Here is a 22,496-nt window from a genome sequence, read left to right on the forward strand (position 1 = left end):
GCACAGATCTGGTGGCTTGTGCCCCCCTGGGGCCTTTTGGGGGCCAGCAGCAGCAGCACTCAGCCCCTACCAGAGCTCCCAACACCCACACTGGAGCTGGGAGCCCCTCCAGCCCATGGGCCCAGTGAGTTTCCATGCCCCAGGGCCAGCAGTTCTCACCCAGGCTGGGGGTGCAGCATGGGTAGCAGCCACCCCCTGGCAAAGCCCACAGACTTCAGATGGAGTCAATTTTCCTTCTCCTGTGTGACACTGCACATTCAGGACATGTCCCAGCCGCTTTGGGAAGCAGCAGTGGGCACAGGACCAGCAGCGGCAGCGGAGTTAATTGCCGGTGTAAATGGAAGCTAATGGAGTTACGTCGGGGTAATGTGACTCCTGGAAAGTAAAATCAGAATAATCAGCACTGGCAGCTCCCTGAGCGCCTGCCAGCACGGCACTTACAGCCCAGCAGCTGCAGATGCATGCAACCTGCCTCCTGCTGCTGCGCACCCATGGGTGCTGGGGGGTAAAGGCCCTGCTCTGTGCTATTATTGATCCTCACTCCTCAGCGACGGGGCTGGGGAACCACAGCACCTGCTGCAAGGATGGTCCCCAAACAGAAGGGACGGGCAAGGGAGGGCCGGGGGTTGGCTACAAGCAAGGGTCAGATCTGTAGTGCCCCCCAGCCCCGGGAATATGGAAAGCAGCCCAGCTCCGGGCTGTGGTTTGGCATAAGAAAAACAAAGCCATGAAGTTCTGTGGTGTGTTTTGTCCCATTCGGAGAAGCCGTGCCCTGCAGCCCCCCAGGGGCAGGGGGAGGACCCCGCGCCCTAACAAAGTGCCATTATCTGACTGCGGTCTCTGAAGGGCTTTTGTTCCCTGGGAGCGCCAGAGCGGAGATGGGAGGACACCTAGCGAGGAGGCCGCTCCGGGGGCTGCGTGGCAACAGAGCTTCCAGAGATCGTCGCCTCACACCCTGCCAGGCCGGCCCTGCTGGGATCGGCTCTCAGGGCACGGAGGTCTGGGTGGGTGTGAGCGGGACGGGGGCCTCACCCCAACCCCACGTCCGTGCGAGGGCACAGCCCGGCTCTGCCAGGCCCCGTCCCTCCGCAGCCTGGAGCGGGCCCTGCCCAGGCCTCAGCGCGGCCCGGAGAGCCCCGAGCCCCGTACACAGAGCGCTGAGCCCACACGGTGCCGTGTGCTGCTCCCACGGCCGCGGGGCGCTCTGTGGGTGCCGCGTGGGCTGCGAGCATTGCGGAGGGAACGCAGCGCTGTGGGGACGGGGCGGCTGAATTGGGCCTACACGGGAGGGGGCCTACGGAGCCTACGGCGCTGCGCCCCCCAATGGCGGCGGCGGAGGAGCAGGCCGCGGCCCCAGTGCGAAAACACCTGCGCAGGACCACGTGACTGCCCCCGTCACATGACCCGGCCGCCACGTGATCGCCCGTCCGTGTCACGTGACGCCGCGGCCGGCGGGTGTCATGGCGGCGGCGGCGGCGCGCTGGGCCTTGGTGGCCGCTGTGGTGGTGGCGTTGGCTGTGGCGTTGGATAACGGCGTGGCGCGGACGCCGCCCATGGGCTGGTTGCACTGGGAGCGCTTCCTCTGCGGCACCGACTGCGCTGCTGAGCCGGACCGCTGCGTCAGGTACCGGGATGGGATGGGATGGGGTGCGGGGAGCCGGGGTCCCGGTGCCGGGAGCGGGGCGTTGCGTTGCGTTGCGTTGCGGGGCTGCGGCCCGAGCTGCAGTGTCCCCCCCCCGCATTGCTCCCCTGCCCCAGCGAGCGGCTGTTCACCGAGATGGCCGACGTGATGGTCGCGGAGGGCTGGAAGGAAGCGGGCTACGAGTTCGTCTGCATCGACGACTGCTGGATGGCGCCCACGCGGGACGAGCGGGGCCGGCTGCGGGCGGACCCCCGGCGTTTCCCCAGCGGTATCCGTGCACTGGCGGACTACGTGAGTGCGGGGCTGCGGGAGGACGGGTGTTCTGCAGGAGCCACGTGACTCAAAGCCTCTCCTTCTGCCCGCCGAGCTCAGGTCCATTCCAAAGGGTTAAAGCTGGGGATCTACAGCGACGTGGGGAACACGACGTGTGCCGGCTTCCCTGGCAGCTACGGGCACTACGAGTTGGATGCTCAGACCTTTGCCTCCTGGGGTGTGGACTTGCTGAAGTTTGATGGCTGCAACGCCGACTCGCTGGAGCTGCTGGCAGAAGGTATGTGAGCAGGTGGGGAGCGGCTACGGCTGTTCTGCGGCTGTCAGCAATCCCCAGCCAAGGGGTGGGCTCCAGGGAGATGCTTTTCCCTGACTGTACACATTTGAGGGATTTGCTTACATGCAGTGTTCCCAAGTGCAAGGCTGCTCTCTCTCCAGGGCAGCACGTATTGCTGGCCCAAGTGGTTTTTGGCTGTTCTGACTCCCAGAGCTTTCAGGCGTGGCTTGAGAAAGCAGCCTTCTCCCACCAGAGACTGCGCCGTGCTGAGCACAGAAGTGCTGTCTGTGTTCTCTGGGGGCTGTCTGCAGACTGCCGTGTCAGCTCTTAGCACCACAAAGGCTTTGCACTTCTGGAGTGCTTTCATTGCAGAGCACAAAGCGTTTTGCACGCTTGATGCTCAATCCCTTTGGCGAAGCTGTGCCGTAATGGATCAGCTCTGAGCTAGAACAGCTTGCGTCTGCGGTAGAAAGGGCAGTTATCAGGGCTTTTAGCAGAAAAAAAATAGAAGGGAATTCTGGCACAACAAACCTGCTGGGATTTTCACTTTTAAATGTGCCCTTATGAATGCTGGTTCTGAAGTTGTTACGCACAGGCTGGTGGGTCAGCAGTACAGAGCTCAGTAACGCTGCGCTCAGAACTCCTGGCTGCAGACCCCATCCAAGCACCACACACCCCAGTGCCCCAGGTGCAGATTTGCAGGAAGAACAATGTGGTTCTGAAGTTGGTTTTCTGTTGGCTGGGCTCTCCCTGCTGGCACAGCATTTGGCAGCAGGAATCCTGCACGCTATCCTGGCTGAACGGTAGAGAGAACCTGTCCAAGTGACAGTCAGCTCCACGCCAGTTGGTCCAGTGTGTGCTGGCTGGCTGCTGGGGCCAGGAGAACAGCTCAGCACCGCAGGCGACAGCTGAGCTGGAAGCTGGCTGGATCAGATGGATAACCCAGTTGCAATCCAGTGGTACTGAAGCAGTTCCAGGAGAGAGAGCAAACGCTTCATTCCCTCTCTGCTGATTGAAAGGGACTTAACAGGGCTGTCTGAGGACAAGGACAGGACAAAGCTAGTACTTTTTTATTCCTGCCCAGTCCATATGGCACAAATGCATCATAAGGACGTGTTCCCACAACGTTAACCACTGGTGCTGTACCCAGCAGCTTGGTAAGATACCAACTTGCATTTCCAACTTGTGTTTAGGTTGCCTGCAGAGGTGGTGGGTGTTCTGTCCTTGGAGACATTCAAGGTCAGGCTGGGCGGGGCTCTGAACACCTGGTGCAGCTGTGGGTGTCTCTGCTCAGTGCAGGGAAGAGGTCACTGAGACCAACAAGGGTTCCTTCCAGTTCAAAAGATTCTGTGATTCTAGAGGGAAAATACACCACACAGCAAAGCTGCAGCCTGTTCCCAGGGTTGCATCTATGGTCCTCTATCCCAGCTGAAACCAGGGTGGTGGGTAATGTACAGAGGTCAGCAGTCTCAGAGCAGCACCTCTGCTTGGGACAAATAGCAAAGCCATGAAACAGCTCACCTATCCTTGGAGGCAGGAGGCTGGCTGCCACTACAAGCTCCTCTCTCCTCCCTTTATTATTTGAGCTATGAGAGGATGTTCAGCCTTGATTTTTTTTTTTTTAAGAGTCAAGCTGAAACCTGAACCTGTGGCACTGGTTCAGTTCCTTTCCTTGAGCAAGGAGATGGGGTAACCTCTCTTCTTTTAGGTTACAGGAACATGTCTCTGGCCCTGAACAAGACTGGCAGACCTATTGTGTACTCCTGTGAATGGCCTTTCTACCTGAGGCCCATGCAGCAGGTAGGGAACGTTTCTCAGGGCTCACAATGCGCAAAGTGGGAAGAACAGAAAAGCATTAGGACTGCATAGCAGCTTCACAAGCAATTTGCTGCTCTCTGGTCTGACAGAGAACAAGACTGCAAGGTGGAGGAAAACTCTTTTTCCTCTGCAGCCTTGAGGCGTACCTGTGGCAAGCTGCTCCTCTGCTGAAAAGAATTTAGTAGGATTCTGCAGCACACCAGCACAAGCTGCTGGAAGCACAGCCCAGCTGGAGCTTGCTCAAGACCAGCAGCATCCATCTGCTTTCCCTCTTCAGGGAGCTGAGCAACAAGACGCTGGCGGTGCAGATGCAGCTAGCAGTCAGCTTGCTGTTATTCCTCCTGCATGCTCTGCTGTGCAGAGTGCTGTAGCCCCAACCTAACAGCCACCTCGAGGGACCAGGAATGAGAGTTTTAGGGCAGCCTATCTAACAGGACTGCTCTGTGTTGTTTACACGTGGGTTTTTGCTGGACAGGGTCTGTGAGTGACATGTTGCTCTCCACCCATAGCTGCCTTCCCCCATACCACCAGGACAGGATGTGGTCATACCCTCCCAGAGAGATAGATGCATTAGTCACCAAAGGGTGTAAACCCAAAAAACAGCAGTAATTATTGAAATAGTAATTACTGTAGCAGTAATAGGATGACAAAGTTTAATCCCACTGGTCCTGTCCCACCTTTGGTAAAATGGCACTTGTAGAGATGTTCTAACAGAGCTAAGTGGCTGCAACTGTTCTCCCAAGGGAAGCAATTAGGGTGGTGCTGTCTGGAGTGTGGCAGACTGGAATTGTTGGGTACAAGGCATCCTAGGGAGCCAGCATCAGATAGAATACCATCCATTGTCAGCTAACAGTTCTCCCCCAGAATATCCCTGATGCAGTCTAGCCTTGTCTTGATCTTGTAAAGCCAAGCTCTCTGGCTAATCACGCTTATTGTTTTGGCAGCCCAATTACACAGAGATCAAACAGTATTGCAATCACTGGAGGAACTTTTACGATGTCTATGATTCTTGGAACAGCATCAAGAGTATCATGGAGTGGACAGCACTTCACCAGGACAGCATTGTGAAGATAGCTGGGCCAGGGGGCTGGAATGACCCTGACATGGCAAGTAGAGCAACAACACCCTTCCTGTGGCAGCAAAAAATTCTTTCCTTAGCTGTAGCCTGAGAGGGATGGGGAGACTGGGAGGAGGAACATGGGGAAAGGATCTGATGGAGTCCTGGGATTAAGCACTTGATGAGAGGGATCCCTAAATGGAACAGAGCAGCAGAACAGCACCCTGAGCACACAGCAGTGGGGTGCAGCCGTGCGCAGTATGAGAAGCACCATCTCTGTACTGCAGCCTCTACATGCAGTGCCAGTTCCTAACAAACGCAGATATGACTCTAGGAGAAAGTCTCAGACATGCTAACTCCTACCAGAGGGGAATAAGCCCTGGGTGCCAAGCTGGGTACTAGCAAGGAGTGAATAGCTGCATCTAGGAGCACTCTTGAACACTGCTTTGCCAGATAAGGATCCTTCTTCCACCATTGGTTCATGCTGAATTGCCATGCTAGTCTTCTGCAGCCAGCTGGTCTTGTTCTTAGAGCTCAGCCTAACCAGTCCCCTAACAGGGCACCACCCTTAGCACCCTGCCACTTCCCAGTACTCAGCTTGCTGGCCCAGTTTCTCCTTGGTGCATCATTACAAGGAATTTTTCTTTTCCTGTCACAGTTGGTGATTGGGAACTTCGGGCTGAGCTGGGAGCAGGCAGTGACTCAGATGGCGATGTGGGCGATAATGGCAGCGCCGCTCTTCATGTCCAATGACCTGCGGCACATGAAACCAGAGGCCAAGTGGCTGCTCCAGAACAAGGAGGTGATCGCCATCAACCAGGATCCGCTGGGCAAGCAGGGCTATCGCATCACTAAGGTACAGCAGGACCCGGCCGGGGGTGTGCTCTGGAACATGGGCTGCAGGCTTCCTCAGAAAGCAGGCAGTGGAGATCTGTGACAGAGGAGCGCCCAGGGTTTGGGAACAGGAGCCCAGTGAACACGTTTGTTCCTGAAGTCTGCTTAAGCACACAGGCACAAAGACAACTGGTTCTGCCTCCCCTAACACAAGCCTGTGGCTTATTTTCTCTTTGGCAGGACAAGAACTTCGAGCTGTGGGAACGGCCCCTATCTGACAGAGCCTATGCTGTGGCAGTCCTAAACCAGCAGGAAATCGGGGGACCCCAGAACTTCACCTTCTCCCTCACCTTCCTTGGCAATGGACTGGCCTGCAACCCGGCGTGCTGCATCCAGCAGATCCTGCCGACCAGCAGGGACTGGGGGGTCCACAACTGGGTCTCCTCCCTGAGCGTGGAAGTGAACCCAACAGGCACTGTACTGCTCAAACTAGTGCCGCTGTAGGAGGTGTGATTTTTGTTTTGGTAAGCCTCACGCTTTGCACTTCTTGTCCTAAAGCATTCACTACGCAAGAGCTTCTCCATGGACGTTGAACCTTCTGCCTAGTGTAACAAATGCCCGTGACTCTGTTACCACGAGATAGTGGGAAAAGGGGTGCTGCTTCTCTCCTGTTTACCCTTTCTCTGACATCTCACCCAGCTCTCCTTTCTCAAGGGCTTACAAGGCCCCCAGCAGGGTAACAACTCATTGCCACTACTACCAAAGATATGTAAGAGGTGCATGCAGTGTTCTACAGCTCTTCTTCAGCATTTCAGGCACAAAAGGGCAGCACAGCCCAGCTGCTCCGCTGTGTGCTTTGGCAGGCTGGTGTGCACACTTGAAGGCTCTTAAGACCACAACTAGGAAAAGCTGTTCCTGCTGAAGAAATTCAACACTGTCCTGAGAGCAGTTACCTCCTTCCACCTTCTGAACTCAGGGATTGGCCTCAATCACAGCACTTAGTAGCTGATTCTTAGCAGACCTCTGCTGAATGTGATTAAGTATGATGCCTTCAAGCTGAGCTTTGAGGGTTTCCCCTTAATCACAAGCCTTCCTCTCATCCATATCTGTCCCTTTAGATGACAGTTCCCCACTCCACCCTTTGTGGGGCCGCTGGAGAATCCTTCCTTAGTGAGCTCCCTTCCAGAAATAACTGCTTTCTTTGCCCTGGTGGCAGCAACCCTTAGCTTAAAGCTGCAGGATAGACAGTTAACCACTCACACAAATACATTCTTTCCAGGCTACCGCACAATCTGGATGCCTGGATTTGTTCTAATGTTTGTGTTTACAACTCCAATTGAAGCCTTCCTAAGCAGGGCTACCTGCGCAAGAGTACCAAGCATGGTAGCTGAAATTAAATCAAAGTTTTGGAAAACAGTTCACTAAGTTCTCAAAAATCATCATGATTACTAGAAGCAACACTCAGTAAAGCGGATTTGATGCACTTGTACTCTATGCATATTATACACCTCTTGGAGCAAGGAACATCTGTTGGGTTAACGTACTTGCAAGTCTCAGCCCACCAGCAGCACAGAATACACAAAACCAAGTAACAGATCACTTCCAAATACTTTAATATGGTCCAAAAATGAGTAGGATGCAGCTTAGAACTGTATCACCTGGCCCTATAAGGAGGAAGAGATGAGTGTGAGTTTATTCACCGCTGAATCCTGCCCTCTCCCAACCCTGGCAGCACATAGCCTGCTGTCTGTCCCTTCTGCAGCCACTTCAGGCAGGCTGTTGCACGTTGCTCATAATCCTCCCCTTGATACAGAGCCTCACTCAACACTTAGGGAGTGCTCAGCCTGTGCTGCTGGCACTACTCCCCCCAAAGCCACAGCTGTTCTCATACCCACCCAGATGATTCTTCCATCATCAGCCAGTCTTGGTACACGCACATACCTTTCTCTTCTTGTCTCCTCCCAGTTCAAAGTGCTTGCATCTCTTAATTGCCAGCATCCTCTTGGACCTGCAGTTGGGCTCCACGCACTCCAGCCTCAGCACAATCTTCTTTGTGGTCTTGGCCTGGGATGGGAGGAGCAGTGCATGAGTGAACAAAGTGTCCAAAAGCAAATAAATTGCTGCTCTCAGGAAAAGCCTGTTATCTCTACCCTTAGAAGATTAATCAGCTTGTTCTCAAAACATAATAAGAGACTATACACAGCTGACTTGCTCCATTAAACACAAAAAGGTGTCTTAGAGACCGGTAAAGAGTGGGTCTGCTCCTTTGCCTACTCATGTTTATAAAGAACTGGCAAAAGGATCTACTGGGGCAGGGTTGGTCTCCTGCAGAGGTCACTAACACTGGAGGAAAGCCGCTCCAACAAACGTCTGTCAGGTTTTGCTTCCCTACTGTAACAGCACAGATTTCAGCCCCCATCCCTTAGCAGAACGTAGGTGGGGGCACAGAAGGAAAACATGCTATATGACTGCAGCTCCAGGCACTCCATAAATTGGAGAGGAAGGCAGACAGCAGCACATGTAACAAAACACCCCGCTCCTTCTACTGCTGCTTCAAGAATTCCTTTCATTAAAAGCATTATTTCCGTTAAGACTGTGTTCTTTTAAAGCATCAGGATCCATGCAGAAGCTTCTCTGCAAAGACATGCTGCATGACTCCACTGTAAGAAAGCGGCGACCTAACAAGGAACGAGGAGCAGCCTGGGATGGGAGCTGTGTTCTTACACACTCTGGACAGCCCCACCTGCACGGAGCTGCCACAGTACGGTCTGAGCACACCACGGCTGAGGCGGCAGAAGCGCCCCTCTTCAGCAGGATGTGTGGAGAGCAAAGGTTTCAAGCCCTCCTTCTGGGAGCAGCACTCACCTTCTTACGGAAGATAGGCTTCGTCTGGCCGCCATAGCCGCTCTGCTTCCTCGTGTAGCGCCTCTTCCCTGCAGGAAGAAACGGGTCCGTTTAAGCAGTAGCTCAGATACGCTACAAGCACAGCTGGCACTCCTACCAACCACCTGCAGACCTCAACCTCCCTCTGCACAACCGATCAGATGAAATCCCTGCTCCCACCACAGCCATGCGTTGAGCCTAAAAGCATCCCCTCGGCACCAACCGCCTTCCCCTGGGCCCTGCCCCACTGCCACCGCATCTCCGCCCTCACCTTGGGCATGGAGAGAGTCCTTGCCCTTCTTGTACTGGGTGACTTTGTGGGGCTGGTGCTTGCCGCACTTCTTGCAGTAAGTCCGGCGGGTTTTCGGGACGTTCACCTGGAGGAGCAGGGGGAACCCGGTCAGCACAGCCGGAAGCCGCAGAGACGCCAACCCGCCCCTGTGCTGCTGGGAGCCGCCGAGCGCGGCCCGGCCGTCCCGCCCCTCTCCCCGCCACAGGACAGGCCCCGCGCCACCGCCCCGCGATTACGGCCTCCGCCGCCGCCCAGGCCCGGCCCAACCGCCAGCCGAGCAGCCCCCCGCATTGCTCTGCGCCTCGGGCTGGCGGAACGAGCCGCCGCGGAGACGGATGGAGGCGGATAAAAGCAAACCCGCAACCCCCCGCTCCCAGCGCTCACCATCTTGCCGCTGGTGACCCGAAGAGAAGGAGCGACCCGGAAGCGGAAGGAGACGTGAGAGGACCACAGAGAGGAAGAGCGCTTGGAGCGCAGCGCCCCCTTCTGGCGGGAGGGACGGGGAGTGCGGGGGAGGGGGGAGGATGGGAGAGAGGAGGTCGGAGGCGCGTGGCTGTGGGGCGCGGGGGCCTGGGGGGTGTAGTGGGAACGTGGGTGCACGGAGACACGGGGCTGCGTAGGGTTACACAGGGACACGGGGGTGCAGGGACATGGGGTGCAGGCGAAGCCTTCCTGCCCTTCACGCACACCGCCCGCTGCCCACCCCACAGCCCAGCTCCCAGCCCCACAGCCCAGCCCCAGGCCTGGTCCTCACACTCCAGCCCTTCTCCCCAACCCCTCGGCCTGCCCTGTGTCCCTGGCGCCACGTCCCCACACCCGGGCCTGCTGGTGGCACTGTGAAGGTGGCAGTGTGGAGGTGGCCTCGGCCATCTCCAGGAGGAAACGCAGCTGCTGCTTTGAGTCAGAAACTCAGAAAAGGGGAACTGAAAGGGTGGGGTTGGCCGGCCCCGTTCTTCCTCCCTGCACGGCAGACCCCAGCGCCGTCCCTGCGCTGCGTCCCCGCAGCCGCCCCGACTCGCGGTGCTGGGCCGCTCGGGGCAGGCGTGGGGCAGCAGGCACAGCACAGCACAGCACTGTCCATCTGGGGCGGCTGGGAGGGCTCGGTGAGTGTGGGGCACCCAGGGTGGGCCGCGTCCTGAGATCGCGTGGCAGAAAGAGATGTGACGTGGGCAGCACAAAGGCTCACAGCCTCACACCTCTGCTGTGTGCCCCAGGGTGGTGATGGGGATGGGGGAGGTATCCCAGGTGCTGGGTAGCTGTGGTGTGCCACACCAAGCAGCCGCATTTGGGCCGTGAGGCTTGGATGCACACTGAGCGGGCGGCATCCATCCTGCTGCCACGAGGACGTGGGGCGCAGGGCCCTGGGCGTATCGGAGCTGGGGGCCGTGGGGCTATGCCAGAATAGGGGGCTGGGGTGGTTTGTGGGTGCTAGGAGTGTGCTGGAACCCCATATCAGCGTGCTGGCTGGGTGCTGGTGGCAGCATGGAGCAGGGAGTGGGGGTGATCTGTGAGTGCTGGGGTGCACTAGAGCAGGGGGTGGGGGTGCTGGCAGTGCCATTGTGCAGGGTTGCCTGCGGCAGCTTCCCCTCCTGCTTCAACACCCCAACAGGGTGTAGTTCTGGTGGCACTGAGCACAGTGGCCACGTCAAAGAACGCCTGTCCGAGGTGTGACAGTGGCAGGAAGTCACATTATCTAGGGGGGAGGACAACTCCGCTCACCCACTCACCACCTCTGCTGTCACAGTGAGGCAGCGATGGCTGGCTGGGGAGGTGAGTACTGCTGGGCAGCCACCAGCACAGCGTTGGGATCTGGTGGCCCTGCACACATCAACCCCTTCATCGGCCCTGCTGCATAACTGGCAGAGAGGGGCAGCTGGGGAGGCTGTGCTGGGGACAGGAGACAACACTGTGCTGGATCAGAGCATCCCTCTGTGACACTTACCATCCTTTCCTCCCTGGTGTCACCATCCCAGAGGACACAGTGAGGACCTGTCCGTTCTGCCCACCGCTGCTGGGGGTGGCACAGTTGCTGCAACACAAGGTAAGGCTCCCTGCATCCTGTGGGTCAGTGGCCACCGCAGCCACCTGCCCTTTCCCCCGCTCCCTCAGCCCTCATCCCTGGATCAGACTGAGGCTGCTGGTTCTTCAGATAACCCATTATTTTTAAGTTGTTTTTATTTTTAAACCACCCAAAGAACCCTAAGCAATGGGGCCCACAGTGGGAGCTGCAGGGTGGGGGAGCTCCGTTGTCTGCAGGCACGCAGGGCTGGTTTGCTGTCACAAGGTCTGTGGTGAGGGTCGGGATGTTGGAGAAGATGGGAGGGACACCCTGCTCCTGCCCCCCTGCTGGGCATGCCATGGGAGAGGCACAGCAGACAGAACCACGTAGAGTACCTTTGGTCCCCTTGTGGTCCCTGTGGTGAGCAGAAAGGCTGCACAGATGTGTAGCAGGAAGCTTGACCACACTTTTCCAGGGAAAAGAGAACAAACCTGAGGTGAAGGGGTAGGAGGCACAGAGAAGGAACTGAGGGGCATGGATCAGAAGTGGCTCTGTGCAGCTCAGCAGTGGGACCAGGAGCTGGTTACAGCCCTCCATTGGAGCAGCTCACACCTTCAGCCATAGGGTGCTGCAGACATCCAGACCAGTTCCTGGAGAGAATCAGGAGCTGTGCTGGTGGGGGCTGCAGGAGGATTTAAGCACCTCTGGGTGCTGGCTAAAGGAAATGCTTTGAGCCTGGCTCACACAGGGAAGGGAGTTCAGCATTGTCTGCGTGCTCCTGCAGGCTCCCTGGGCAGATGGGGGGAAGGATGGCTCTAGAGCCACTCTGCTCTTGGCAGCACAGCACTGCAGGCATTTGGGGCCAGGACCGACCCCTGTTTTTTTGTGGGCCTGCCCCCCACAGCTGTCCCTTGTGCAAGGCAGAGCCCAGGCAGCTCAGTGGGAGGAAACAGCCCACACAAACACAGCAGTGCCGAGAGAAGGGAGGGAGGGTGCTGGGTGTCACAGCTTGGCTTCTGTGCTCCTCCCCGAGGCGGTGTTTCTCACGGCCTCCTCAGCTCCCTCCCATCTAGCCACCAACACCCAGCTGGAGCTCGAGCCTGTAGGGTGGCAGCTTGGTCCTCACCATGGCATCTCAAGGGGGAAGCAACAGAGAGAGGTCACCACATAAATACCTTGTACATGTGTGAGGTCTGGCTGCAGGCAGGTGTTGGGCTGAGCAAGAGCTGTGTCAGTGTCACCCTGCACGCAGCAACCCCGTGAGCACGGCGAGGAGGCAGCTGGGGTGGCCGACATGGCCAGCATCATCCTGGAGAGCATCTTCTTGAAGCGCTCACAGCAGAAGAAGAAAACATCTCCCCTCAACTTCAAGAAGCGCCTGTTTCTGCTGACAGAGAGCAAGCTGTCCTACTACGAGTATGACTTTGAGCGTGGGGTGAGTCCGTGGGGCTGCTGGCGGTCTCTCACCAGCACAAAGCGTGGGGATGAGGGTCTCCCCAGGTTCCCACTTTGGGGATCATTCAAACCAATCTCATCTCTTGCAGCGCCGAGGCAGCAAGAAGGGCTCGGTGGACATTGAGAAGATCACCTGTGTGGAGACGGTGGTGCCTGAAAACAACCCTCCCCCTGAGCGGCAGGTCCCGGTGAGCGTCCCTGCTGCTGTCTCCTGTACTCTCGTGGGGGCAGTGCTGTCTGGCACGGGGCTCTGTGCACACAGCCCAAACTGTACTGATGTCCAGCCCAACACAGAGCATGGGGCAGGAGAAAGGCAAGGGCTGTGGGTCCCGCAGCTGAGCTGCAGGATGTCAGTGTCTATCTCTCCCTCTCTCTTCCAGAAGAAAGGGGAGGATTACAACATGGAGCAGATCTCCATCATTGAGCGGTTCCCCTACCCCTTTCAGGTGAGTTCTCATCATGCTCACTTCACCTTTCTGCTCCACCTGGCTGCAGGGCAGGAGCTGGCATTGCAGCAGGGGTGAGAAGAGCAGGGGGACGTGAGGACAAGCACAGCATTGTTCTGGGGACACCCTGCTGCTGTGTGGGGCAGGCTGATGAGCCGTCATAGGCAGTGAGGAATCAGGCAGCTCTCTGGAAGAGGAGATGAATGCTGGCTCTGAGCTTCGTCATGCAGTTTTCAGTCCCCTGGACAGTACTGGAGGGATGGATGCTCTTTGCTCGCTCAGCCCCTAACCCAGTTGCTCACACATGCTGGCACCCAGCGTGGCCCCCAGCACAATGAAAGTCAGAGAAGGAAGTGGAAAGTCTCAGGGGAAGGGGCTTATTTATAACATCTCTGTCACGGTTCCATGAGCACCACGGGGCCCGCACACAACGAACGGCACAGCTTTTGCTCTGCGCTGGCTGCTTCGGGTGGCTGCAAGCCTCTGCTCTCCTATTCCCCTCTATGAGCCATGGCCCGGCGCTGAGCACGTTGTCTATAGGTGGTGTACGATGAGGGGCCCCTCTACGTCTTCTCCCCGACAGAGGAGCTGCGCAAACGCTGGATCCATCAGCTGAAGAGCGGTGAGTTTTGGGGCACCCAGCTGCGCGTGCGGCGTGACTCAGAGCATTGGGTTTCCGGGGGCTCGCTGCCTCGTGGTTACGATATCCCATATCTGCGGAAGAGAGAGCTCTATCAGAAAGTGCTCCCATGACGAGCGAAGTCATAAGGCTATTCCCCTGTTTGCATCATTTGTAGCATCCCTGTGCTGGTGTGAGCCTGGGGAGGGGAGCACTCACCTCCTACTAATTCCTACAGCATTGTCTGAGGCATCTTGCCATCCCACAAACCTGCTCCAAAGCAGTTCAAGCAACTTCAGAAGTCACTGAGAGCAGGAGGAAATGGCAGATGTGGCCACAGAGCTCCATCAGTACACAAGGGGAGGGTAGAGCCCCCATTGCATTAGGAAGGAAATGAGGACAAAAAACATACTAGGAGCCCAGGAGCATCTCCCAGCTCATCCCGAGCCCCGTGTGGTGCTGCTGAGCTGATGCTTTGCTGTGGAGCTGCTCTCTCCTCGAGCTGGGAGCGCCTTGCTGCAGCACTGCACAGAGAGGCTGGGCTGTTTGTGGTCAGCCAAAATCTGATGGAGCTGCCTGTGTGTCTGTGTGTGTGTGTGTATCTTTCTGTGGCTTTGTGCTGGTGGGGTTAGATTAGCTGCTCAAATTGACACAGGGAAGTTTGCCTGAGCAAGGAGGAAGCAGAGCGTGCTGATAACGGGGAAGTCAGTTATCTCACAAGAGCTCTGCTGCTCTGCCTAGCTGCCAGCCCCAGCCCCACTTCCCCACTCCAGGAGGATGATTTGGTGGCAGTGGAAGCCACTGTAGAATTTGCAGGGAAAGAGAGAGAGAGAAAATGTTTGCTGCCGGGATGCCCACATCCTGCTTCCTGGAGAGAGAGGGCTCTCTGCAGGCAGTGGAGATAGTGTGGGCCATCATCACGCTGAGGTGGCATTTAGGCACATCCAAGTGTCCCATGGCTTGGGGATGAGGAGCAGGAAGTAGGTTGGTGCCTGCTTGGAGAGGGAACAGCCCCCCAGCAAGGAAGGTCGTTGAGCAGGCAGGGGATGGTAGCAGCATCCTGCCCTGCCCACAGGAAAGCCAGGTCTAGCACTTCTGAAAAGCACTTCTGAAAAGGCTCAAAAGATCTGTGAGTCGTGGACCTCAACAGCCTGGGGGATGCTGGACATATCAGCTGGCAGGAAGACTGGTTGCAGCAGGACCTGGCCCTCCAGATGTGCTCGTGTCCCTTTGCAGAGCTGCTGAAGAGCTTTGATGAAATCTGAGAGGGAAGGACTGGCCCTCCTCTAGCTAGCAGCTTGGTGGCACAGGGTTTGCATTGCTGTGGCACAGAGGCAAGAGCAAATAGCTGTAGGAAACCCAAGCAGCAGGGCCATGTAACTGTGTGTCAGTGGCAGAGCAGGGAGTGAAATGATTTACTGGGGCTGATCATCTGCACTTGGGGTCACACGTACCTCCCCTCTTTGGCCGCAGTGATCCGATACAACAGCGACCTGGTGCAGAAGTACCACCCCTGCTTCTGGATCGATGGCCAGTACCTGTGCTGCTCCCAGACAGCCAAGAACGCCATGGGCTGCAAGATCCTGGAGAGCAGGAATGGCAGTAAGACACTGGGCACCCTTCCCTTGCCTGTCGCTAGCCCTGGTGATCACCTCCCACCTGCCCACCACAGGTAGGGATCTGTTCTCACCTTTGGTTTTGTGTTGTGAAGGTTTAAAAGCTGGGCGGTCACATCGCAAAACAAAGAAGCCTCTTCCCCCTACTCCTGAGGAGGACACGGTAAGGACCAGTGAACATGAGTTTGCTCCAAAGTGTTTAAAGAGAAGTCTGCAGAATTTTACAGACCAAAGCTTGACTCTGGAGGGGGATGTCAAAGTAGAGCCCAAGGGGGCTTGAACCAGGGGATGGAACCCAAAGAGATGGAGGAATGACAAATGATCTCACCCCTGAGAATCCCCAGGGGGAGCTGGGAAGAGAGAGTAGCCATGATACAGGATAAAGACCAAAGGTTCAGGGAAGAAACTTAGCTTTGGTGAAGACAGGCCTCCAAGGAGGAAATATTGCAATAAAAAGCTCTGGGTTGGGTCAATCTCTTGGTGGAATTCTATGTGGGAGCTGAGATGGAATGCTGCGCTAACCTGGCCAGGCTTGGGGAGGGTCTTTGCCCAGGAAATAGCATGCCTGCCAGCCTCACCGTGTTCCTTGCTCTCCCTTGCCGTGAGGAAGATGGTGATGAAGCCCCTGCCCCCTGAGCCAGCCCCCAGTGCAGCAGGTGAAATGAAGAAGGTGGTGGCCCTGTACAACTATGTGCCAATGAATGTGCAGGACCTGCAGCTTCAGAAGGGTGAGGAGTACCTCATCCTGGAGGAAAGCCACCTGCCTTGGTGGAAAGCACGTGACAAAAATGGGTAAGAACTCCCCGCTATCCATGGCATTCACCTTGCAGCTGTGTCCTATCCCAGCATTGCTCCTGGGGCAGCCTCAGGGACCCACACCTGACACTGGGGAATCCCAGCTGGTCTCAGACTCTCAATGTTTTCTCCTGCAGAAGGGAAGGATACATCCCCAGCAACTATGTCACCGCAACCAGCAATTCGCTGGAGATTTATGAGTGAGTAGGAGAAAGTGTGGCGATTTGGCAAGTTGTGCTCAGTTGGAGACCTTTTACATCCAGTTCTGGGCCAGGATCAGGCCAGGATGGAAACAGGGCTGGCCTGGGGGTCTCCCTGATGGTTGTATCCCTCTCTGTTCCAGGTGGTACTCAAAGAATATCACTCGGAGCCAAGCAGAGCAACTGCTGAAGCAGGAGGTAAGTGTTGACTCCCAGGTCTGGGTTTTTTACACACATGACCTCTGCAGGCTGCTGTCAGCTCATATCTAGCAGAGGCCAGCCCTGACTTGCACTGGGAAGGGAAAGCTGGGCACATCTCTAAGCCACCAGACAACAGGCCAGTACCCACAGCTCCTTTGATGCTCAGAGCTGGAAAGGGAGGGAGGAGCACATGGCCTGATCTCCATCAGGGTAAATCAGTCTCTCTCCACTGAAGCTACATGTTTCTAAATGAGTGGATATTGAGGGCCAGTACGTGTAGGAGCAATGCAATACTGCCCCTTCCTCTGTAGCTGACAAGGAGAATAGAGCTGGCTAGATCCAGACCTGAAATTACTTAGGTAGCTGAGAGCCCCATGGTCCCAGCATTGCAGCCCAGCAGTATAGTTAGCCTGCGCTGCCTGGGGGCCAAACAATTGAACCCTGCAGGCTGTCACCCCAACAGCCCTAGGAACTGTCTCTTTCCACTGTGACCACCTCCTGGAAAGCAAGTCAGTAGATGCCCCAAAGCAGGGGCCACAAGCAGGACTCCTTTCATTCACTGCAGCCTCTCCAGTCATGCTGTGATTGTCCCTCTTGCCTGTTATGGTCACTTCCTCACATATACCCCATCCTACCTTCCCCCCCCCCCTTTTTTTTTTCTTTTTAGGGTAAGGAAGGGGGCTTCATTGTTCGAGATTCTACCAGCAAGACAGGGAAATACACTGTCTCTGTTTATGCCAAGTCCGCTGTGTAAGTGGATCTAAGAATAGCTTGTTGCTATCTCAGAGCACCCCTCCAGGCACCTCTCACTCTCTGCTTGCCCTTCCCAAGCTGCTGACCCCATGCACTGTCTCTCCAGAGACCCCCAGGGGATGATCCGCCATTACGTTGTATGCTGCACCCCTCAGAATCAATATTACCTGGCAGAAAAACACCTGTTCAACACCATCCCAGAGCTCATCACGTACCATCAGCACAACTCTGCCGGTGAGTGCTCATGGGTGCAGACAGAGCTTGCAGCCATAGCCTGAACCTAATGCCCCTCATAAACTGGTAGCACCTGGGCTCCACACAAGGTGTACAGTCACCATCTCCCTGCTCTGGGACACCCCAGTGGCAGCTTCAGCAGAGCGAAACAGCCTCAAAAACACACCTCTGCTCTGCATGGCTGAATCCCCAGGAACTTCACACCCCTCTGAATTCCTGAAGGACAGCATCCATCAAACACCCCTCTACACCCACCACACATCTTTCAGTAATGCTTTGTTCTCCCATTGACAGCCCTCACTAGGCTGTAAAGCACATTGCTCTCTTTTACTGACGCAATTTCAATCAATCCTGTTCTGGACAAAAGGAAAATATGAGCCTATCCCTCTTAACCTACCCAGCAATGTGGGTTTGCAGATGATAAAGCACCTCTCAAATAGGGAATGGAGACAGGAGGATGCAGCCCAAGAAAAGCTGGAACAAGAATGTTCTAAGCAAGAAGCTGTGACAGGCTCAAGGAAAGTGAGGAACAGTGAGGCCACCAGGTTTTACTGACTTCACAGTGTCCTCCCTTTCTTGGGCTGAAGGCAGGAGGCCTGTATTCCCTGCTGAAACATCATGGTGTGGCAGTGCACCTTTTTGTGTTTCAGGGCTCATATCCAGACTGAAGTATCCTGTGTCTCGACACCAGAAAAGTGCCCCTTCCACAGCTGGCCTGGGCTATGGTAAGCTGTCCCAGGCTTCCTTAAGTTTCCCTGGCTGCAGGGCCTGAAGGGTGCCTGGGTGCTCTATCTGCAGGAACTCCTTGGGGCTGAGATCCTGGTAGTTTCCCCACAGCAGGGCCCACAGTGTTCCCTGGAATCCCCCCCTAATACTCCCTGGCCCTCTGGGACAGTACTGACCAAGAGACTTGCAAGTCTATCTCCTGGACGAATAGGTCTTGGATTTTCTGTGGTGGTTTTTCATGCATGCTTATGGTCTTTCAGCACATTCTTTCAGGCAGCACATGCTTATGAGCTCTTCTTGGACCAGCTAGACCAGACGACTGGGAACATCCTGCAGGAAGGGCACCTGCACCCTCATCACACTCACACTCTCTGTCCTAGGGTCGTGGGAGATTGACCCGAAGGACCTGACCTTCCTGAAGGAACTGGGGACAGGGCAGTTTGGCGTAGTGAAGTATGGGAAATGGAGAGGCCAATACAACGTTGCCATCAAGATGATCAGGGAGGGATCCATGTCAGAGGACGAGTTTATTGATGAAGCCAAAGTCATGATGTAAGTGGTGAGCAGCCCCCAGGTCAGTGCAGCATATATCTTGTCAGAATACCTGCACTCCCAGATGGTTTGGAGGGACAGCATCAGGCTGCTTCGTGCATTGCTACATGAATCCACACTTCAACAGCCTATACTCTTTGTGCTGGTTTTGCCAGTGAGAATTCCAGGAGCACTTTTCCCTGCCCAATTCTCCCTCTCCTTATTCAGCAATGCTTCTTTTGCAGCTTGTCCCTGCAGATGCTCAGAAATGCCCTTCTTGCCCCCAACACAGGAACCTATCTCATGAGAAGCTGGTGCAGCTCTATGGGGTCTGCACAAAGCAGCGTCCCATCTTCATCATCACTGAGTACATGGCCAATGGCTGTCTCCTGAACTTCCTGAGGGAAACTCAGCGGCGGTTCCAGCCTGCTGAGCTGCTGGAAATGTGCAAAGATGTCTGTGAAGCTATGGAGTACCTGGAATCCAAGCAGTTCCTGCACCGAGACCTGGTAGGGATGTAGCCAAAGGACACCTCTCCAGCTCAGTTGTAGCTACAGCATGTCCTAGACAGGGTCCGGCTAATTCATTGGTGTGAAGAGAGGCAACTCTGCAGCCTTTTATTCAGAATATCCCTGCAAGCTTCCCTGCCCACCTGAGCATAGACAAGGTGCCCACTATGGCATGTCTGAAGTCACTACAGTGGGTTATCAGAACGGGAAGGACTAGGCATCTTTTTGGGGGACAGGAATGCATTTTTGGCTAGGGCAGAGCTTTGCATCAGGCAACACAAGGCAGCACCACTAGCTCAGACATTGAGCCTTAATCCCCATGTAAAGCTGAGCCTTAATCCCCATGTAAAGCCATGTAAAGGTTTTTCAGGCCTCTGGCTGGCATTGCCAGCGTGCAGTCCTGTTGTGTGCCATACCTGATCTCCTCCTCATGCTGCTTTGTACCAGGCAAAATCACACCAGGGAAATTGTCTCTCCATGGATAAACAGGAGACCTAGAGGGTCCTGCCTTGCCAGACAAAGTGGGGCAAAGCATTAGATGGATGGAGATGAGGTGAAGTTGCAGATGGTACAGGGAGATGAGAGAAGCAGGAGCAGGTGGGAATGACTGCCTCCATCTCTCCATCCACAGGCTGCTCGCAACTGCTTGGTGAATGACCAAGGGATTGTGAAAGTCTCGGATTTTGGCCTTTCCAGGTCTGGTAGATACATCTGTGTCACTTTCCTGTCTCGATTTCCTATTGCCTTTGTCAGTTTCTTCTGCACTTTCGTCTATCTCCCCCACGATTCTCCAGCTCTGCTTTTCCTCTGCCTTCTCCTGTCTTTCATCTGTCTGGCTCAACCTCCTTCATCTTTCCATCATCCCTTTCCTACAACCTTCATCCCCGTTGTCCTGTCCTCTTGCTGCTTCTTCCCCCATCTCCAGGCTCCCGCCTGCAGCCTTCTTTCCACAGGCCAATTTTGCCTCTTGCTATGTCACCCTCACCCATTCCCAGGCTCGACTAACATAAAGTTGTCCGGAAAAGTATTTTTTTGCCTTTTGAAGCCCATGCAGAGTGGAAACTCTGATCACTCTGAAAGCTGTGGATTCCTTTTGGGCTTTGTTGGTTGCGTGGGGGAGTGAGAAATGAAATGGAGGACAGGTGCCCTGATCTGTTGATGTGCTGCAGATACGTCCTTGATGATGAGTACACAAGCTCCATGGGGTCAAAGTTTCCAGTTCGGTGGTCTCCTCCTGAAGTGCTTCTGTACAGCAAGTTCAGCAGCAAATCCGATGTGTGGTCGTTTGGTAAGAGCACAGGGTTAATGACTCAGGGCAGGAGGAGGCCCACCAGCAGTGAGCTCTCCACTGCGCATGGATGCTATGATGTGTCCCTGCCATTTCCCACTGCAGGCGTGCTGATGTGGGAGGTTTACTCTTTGGGAAAGATGCCTTACGAGAGGTTTAACAACAGTGAGACCACAGAACACGTCATTCAAGGCCTGCGCCTCTACAGGCCCCAGCAGGCCTCGGAGCGGGTCTACGCCATCATGTACAGCTGCTGGCACGAGGTATGTGGCCACAGGGCGCACTGTGGGTCTGGCAGAGGGCGCAGCGGTGTGCGGGCACCCACAGCCATTCCTCTCGCCCCGCAGAAGGCCGAGGAGCGCCCCACCTTCAGCGCGCTGCTGGGCAGCATCGTGGACATCACAGACGAAGAGCCGTGACCACCCCTATTCCTTCCCGGTGCCGGTGGCTGGAACTACCGGGCCGTGGACACTGGACAGCACCTGGGCACCCGCTGTGCGCACAGCGCGGGCTGAGGAGCACCACAGAACCCCTCACAATAAACCCTCCTAACAGCTCTGGGCCTGCCGACACTGAGCATGCGCAGCGCGGGCGGAAGTAAGGGGCGGACAGGCGGAAGTAGGGGGCGGGCGGAAGTAATGGGGCGTGCGTGCGCATGCGCGATCGCGGCGCGGCGCGGCACGTGAAGGTCGTGGCGGCGGCGGCATGGAGGCGCCGTCCGGCGGCGGGCTGGGGGGAGCCGACCCGCAGCTCCAGCGCTTCATCGAGGTGGAGACTCAGAAACAGCGGTTCCAGCAGTTGGTGCACCAGATGACCGAGCTCTGTTGGGTACGGCGAGAGCTGGGAGGGCGCAGCGGCTCCGGTTAACCTAAGGAGGCGGTGGGGTGAGATGGGCCTCGTTCTGTGGGGAGGAGGGGGATGGGGGCACGGTGGAAGCCCTCTGCCTCGAGGCTTGGGGTTCGAGGAGAGCCCCAGGGGCTGCTCCGGGAAGGGGAGGGGAGGCCCCAGTGAGAATGAAGTGGAAGGGCGGGAGTTTGAAGGGGAGATAGTGGGCGCAGTGCTGCACCCCCGGGTCCAAAGCAGCCACTGCTCCACAGGAGAAGTGCATGGACAAGCCCGGGCCGAAGCTGGACAGCCGGGCCGAGACGTGCTTCGTGAACTGCGTGGAGCGCTTCATCGACACCAGTCAGTTCATCCTGAACCGGCTGGAGCAGACACAGAAGTCCAAATCGGCCTTCTCGGAGAGCCTGTCCGACTGAGCGGCCCCAAAAACGGGGGGTGGGACGGCCCTGCTGCACCGTGCGCCCGTCCCTCTGCTGCCCCGCCAAGCCGAGGTCAGCTCCGGGGCGTAGGGTTTAATTAAATGACGGTTTTGTGAAAGCTGCAGCCAGCCAGATGAGAGCCCGTAACAGATCCACCCGCTGTTCAGCGTGGTGTTGTGCTGCGCCCATCCCCGATCACCTGGAAGCATCTTCACGCCGGGACACAGGGGCTGCAGGTGTCATGCATGAAGGGGTGGCGGTGGGGATGCTCCCAGCAGGGGTGCTCCCAGCGCTAAGCATGCCACTGCTGCCTTAAAACAGTGCTGCACACACCTTCATTGCACAAAACCAACCCTCCTCGGTAGGCGCCAATGAGCCGTGCGGTCCCCATGGCTGTGCAGAAGGAGAGCAGCAGGACTGCACCAGCACAGGCACCCCTAACGAGGAGAGCTGCTGGGCATGGTGAACATCCCAGGCAGTGTCACTGCTGGAAGACATTTCAAGGCTTCCCTAAAGTCATTCATGTGGCCAAGTGGCAAACTTTCAAACTGCAGCACGGCTCTCTCAATACTGACTTGCTCCATTCATTGCTTTCTCCTAGTCAATGTAATAAATATTAAGTGGGTCAAATTTTTAACACGAAATTCTCCTTTGTTCAGGTAGAGGATCACTGAAAAATGGAAATGTGGCATTCTTGTCATTCCTTCTCCTTCCCAGTGATTCTGTTTATTTGCAAAATTAGAAGAGAGGAGGAGTAATTGTTTTCTGGGTAGGCAACCTGCTGTGAAT

General features: G+C 56.0%; 4 protein-coding genes across 18 annotated transcripts; 3 read left to right on the forward strand and 1 right to left on the reverse strand.

Moving 5' to 3' along the window:
* The first annotated feature begins 1,444 nt into the window (after window positions 1-1,444).
* On the forward strand, window positions 1,445-8,489 carry GLA (galactosidase alpha). Its single transcript, XM_420183.8, has 7 exons — window positions 1,445-1,624; window positions 1,759-1,933; window positions 2,015-2,192; window positions 3,898-3,989; window positions 4,952-5,113; window positions 5,723-5,920; window positions 6,139-8,489. Exons 1-7 carry the CDS (start codon window positions 1,461-1,463, stop codon window positions 6,400-6,402), a joined length of 1,233 nt encoding a protein of 410 aa, XP_420183.3. The 5' UTR covers window positions 1,445-1,460; the 3' UTR covers window positions 6,403-8,489.
* Window positions 7,495-9,483, reverse strand: RPL36A (ribosomal protein L36a). The gene is made up of 5 exons (XM_003641094.6): window positions 9,458-9,483; window positions 9,053-9,158; window positions 8,764-8,831; window positions 7,840-7,962; window positions 7,495-7,562 (listed from the first exon to the last, which is right to left on the reverse strand). Exons 1-5 carry the CDS (start codon window positions 9,458-9,460, stop codon window positions 7,542-7,544), a joined length of 321 nt encoding a protein of 106 aa, XP_003641142.1. The 5' UTR covers window positions 9,461-9,483; the 3' UTR covers window positions 7,495-7,541.
* BTK (Bruton tyrosine kinase) lies at window positions 9,309-21,002 on the forward strand. 15 transcript variants are annotated; one of them, XM_046939839.1, is made up of 20 exons: window positions 9,309-9,511; window positions 11,047-11,114; window positions 12,264-12,507; window positions 12,617-12,715; window positions 12,908-12,973; window positions 13,514-13,595; window positions 15,066-15,194; window positions 15,304-15,371; window positions 15,819-16,000; window positions 16,141-16,203; window positions 16,347-16,401; window positions 17,072-17,154; window positions 17,264-17,391; window positions 18,042-18,116; window positions 18,498-18,669; window positions 18,941-19,157; window positions 19,789-19,853; window positions 20,327-20,445; window positions 20,551-20,708; window positions 20,793-21,002. In XM_046939839.1, exons 3-20 carry the CDS (start codon window positions 12,367-12,369, stop codon window positions 20,862-20,864), a joined length of 1,974 nt encoding a protein of 657 aa, XP_046795795.1. In that variant the 5' UTR covers window positions 9,309-9,511; window positions 11,047-11,114; window positions 12,264-12,366; the 3' UTR covers window positions 20,865-21,002. The 15 variants fall into 15 exon arrangements, with proteins under 15 accessions (XP_046795795.1, XP_046795798.1, XP_046795799.1 ...); XM_046939842.1 differs by having other exon boundaries at window positions 12,276-12,507; XM_046939843.1 differs by having other exon boundaries at window positions 12,308-12,507.
* A 115-nt stretch (window positions 21,003-21,117) lies between these two features.
* Window positions 21,118-22,344, forward strand: TIMM8A (translocase of inner mitochondrial membrane 8 homolog A (yeast)). The gene is made up of 2 exons (NM_001302110.2): window positions 21,118-21,273; window positions 21,543-22,344. The coding sequence occupies exons 1-2, from the start codon at window positions 21,151-21,153 to the stop codon at window positions 21,702-21,704; spliced, it is 285 nt and encodes a 94-aa protein (NP_001289039.1). The 5' UTR covers window positions 21,118-21,150; the 3' UTR covers window positions 21,705-22,344.
* The last annotated feature ends 152 nt before the right edge of the window (window positions 22,345-22,496 follow it).

Source organism: Gallus gallus, chromosome 4, assembly GCF_016699485.2.
Source record: "Gallus gallus isolate bGalGal1 chromosome 4, bGalGal1.mat.broiler.GRCg7b, whole genome shotgun sequence".
Classification (NCBI taxonomy): domain Eukaryota; kingdom Metazoa; phylum Chordata; class Aves; order Galliformes; family Phasianidae; genus Gallus; species Gallus gallus.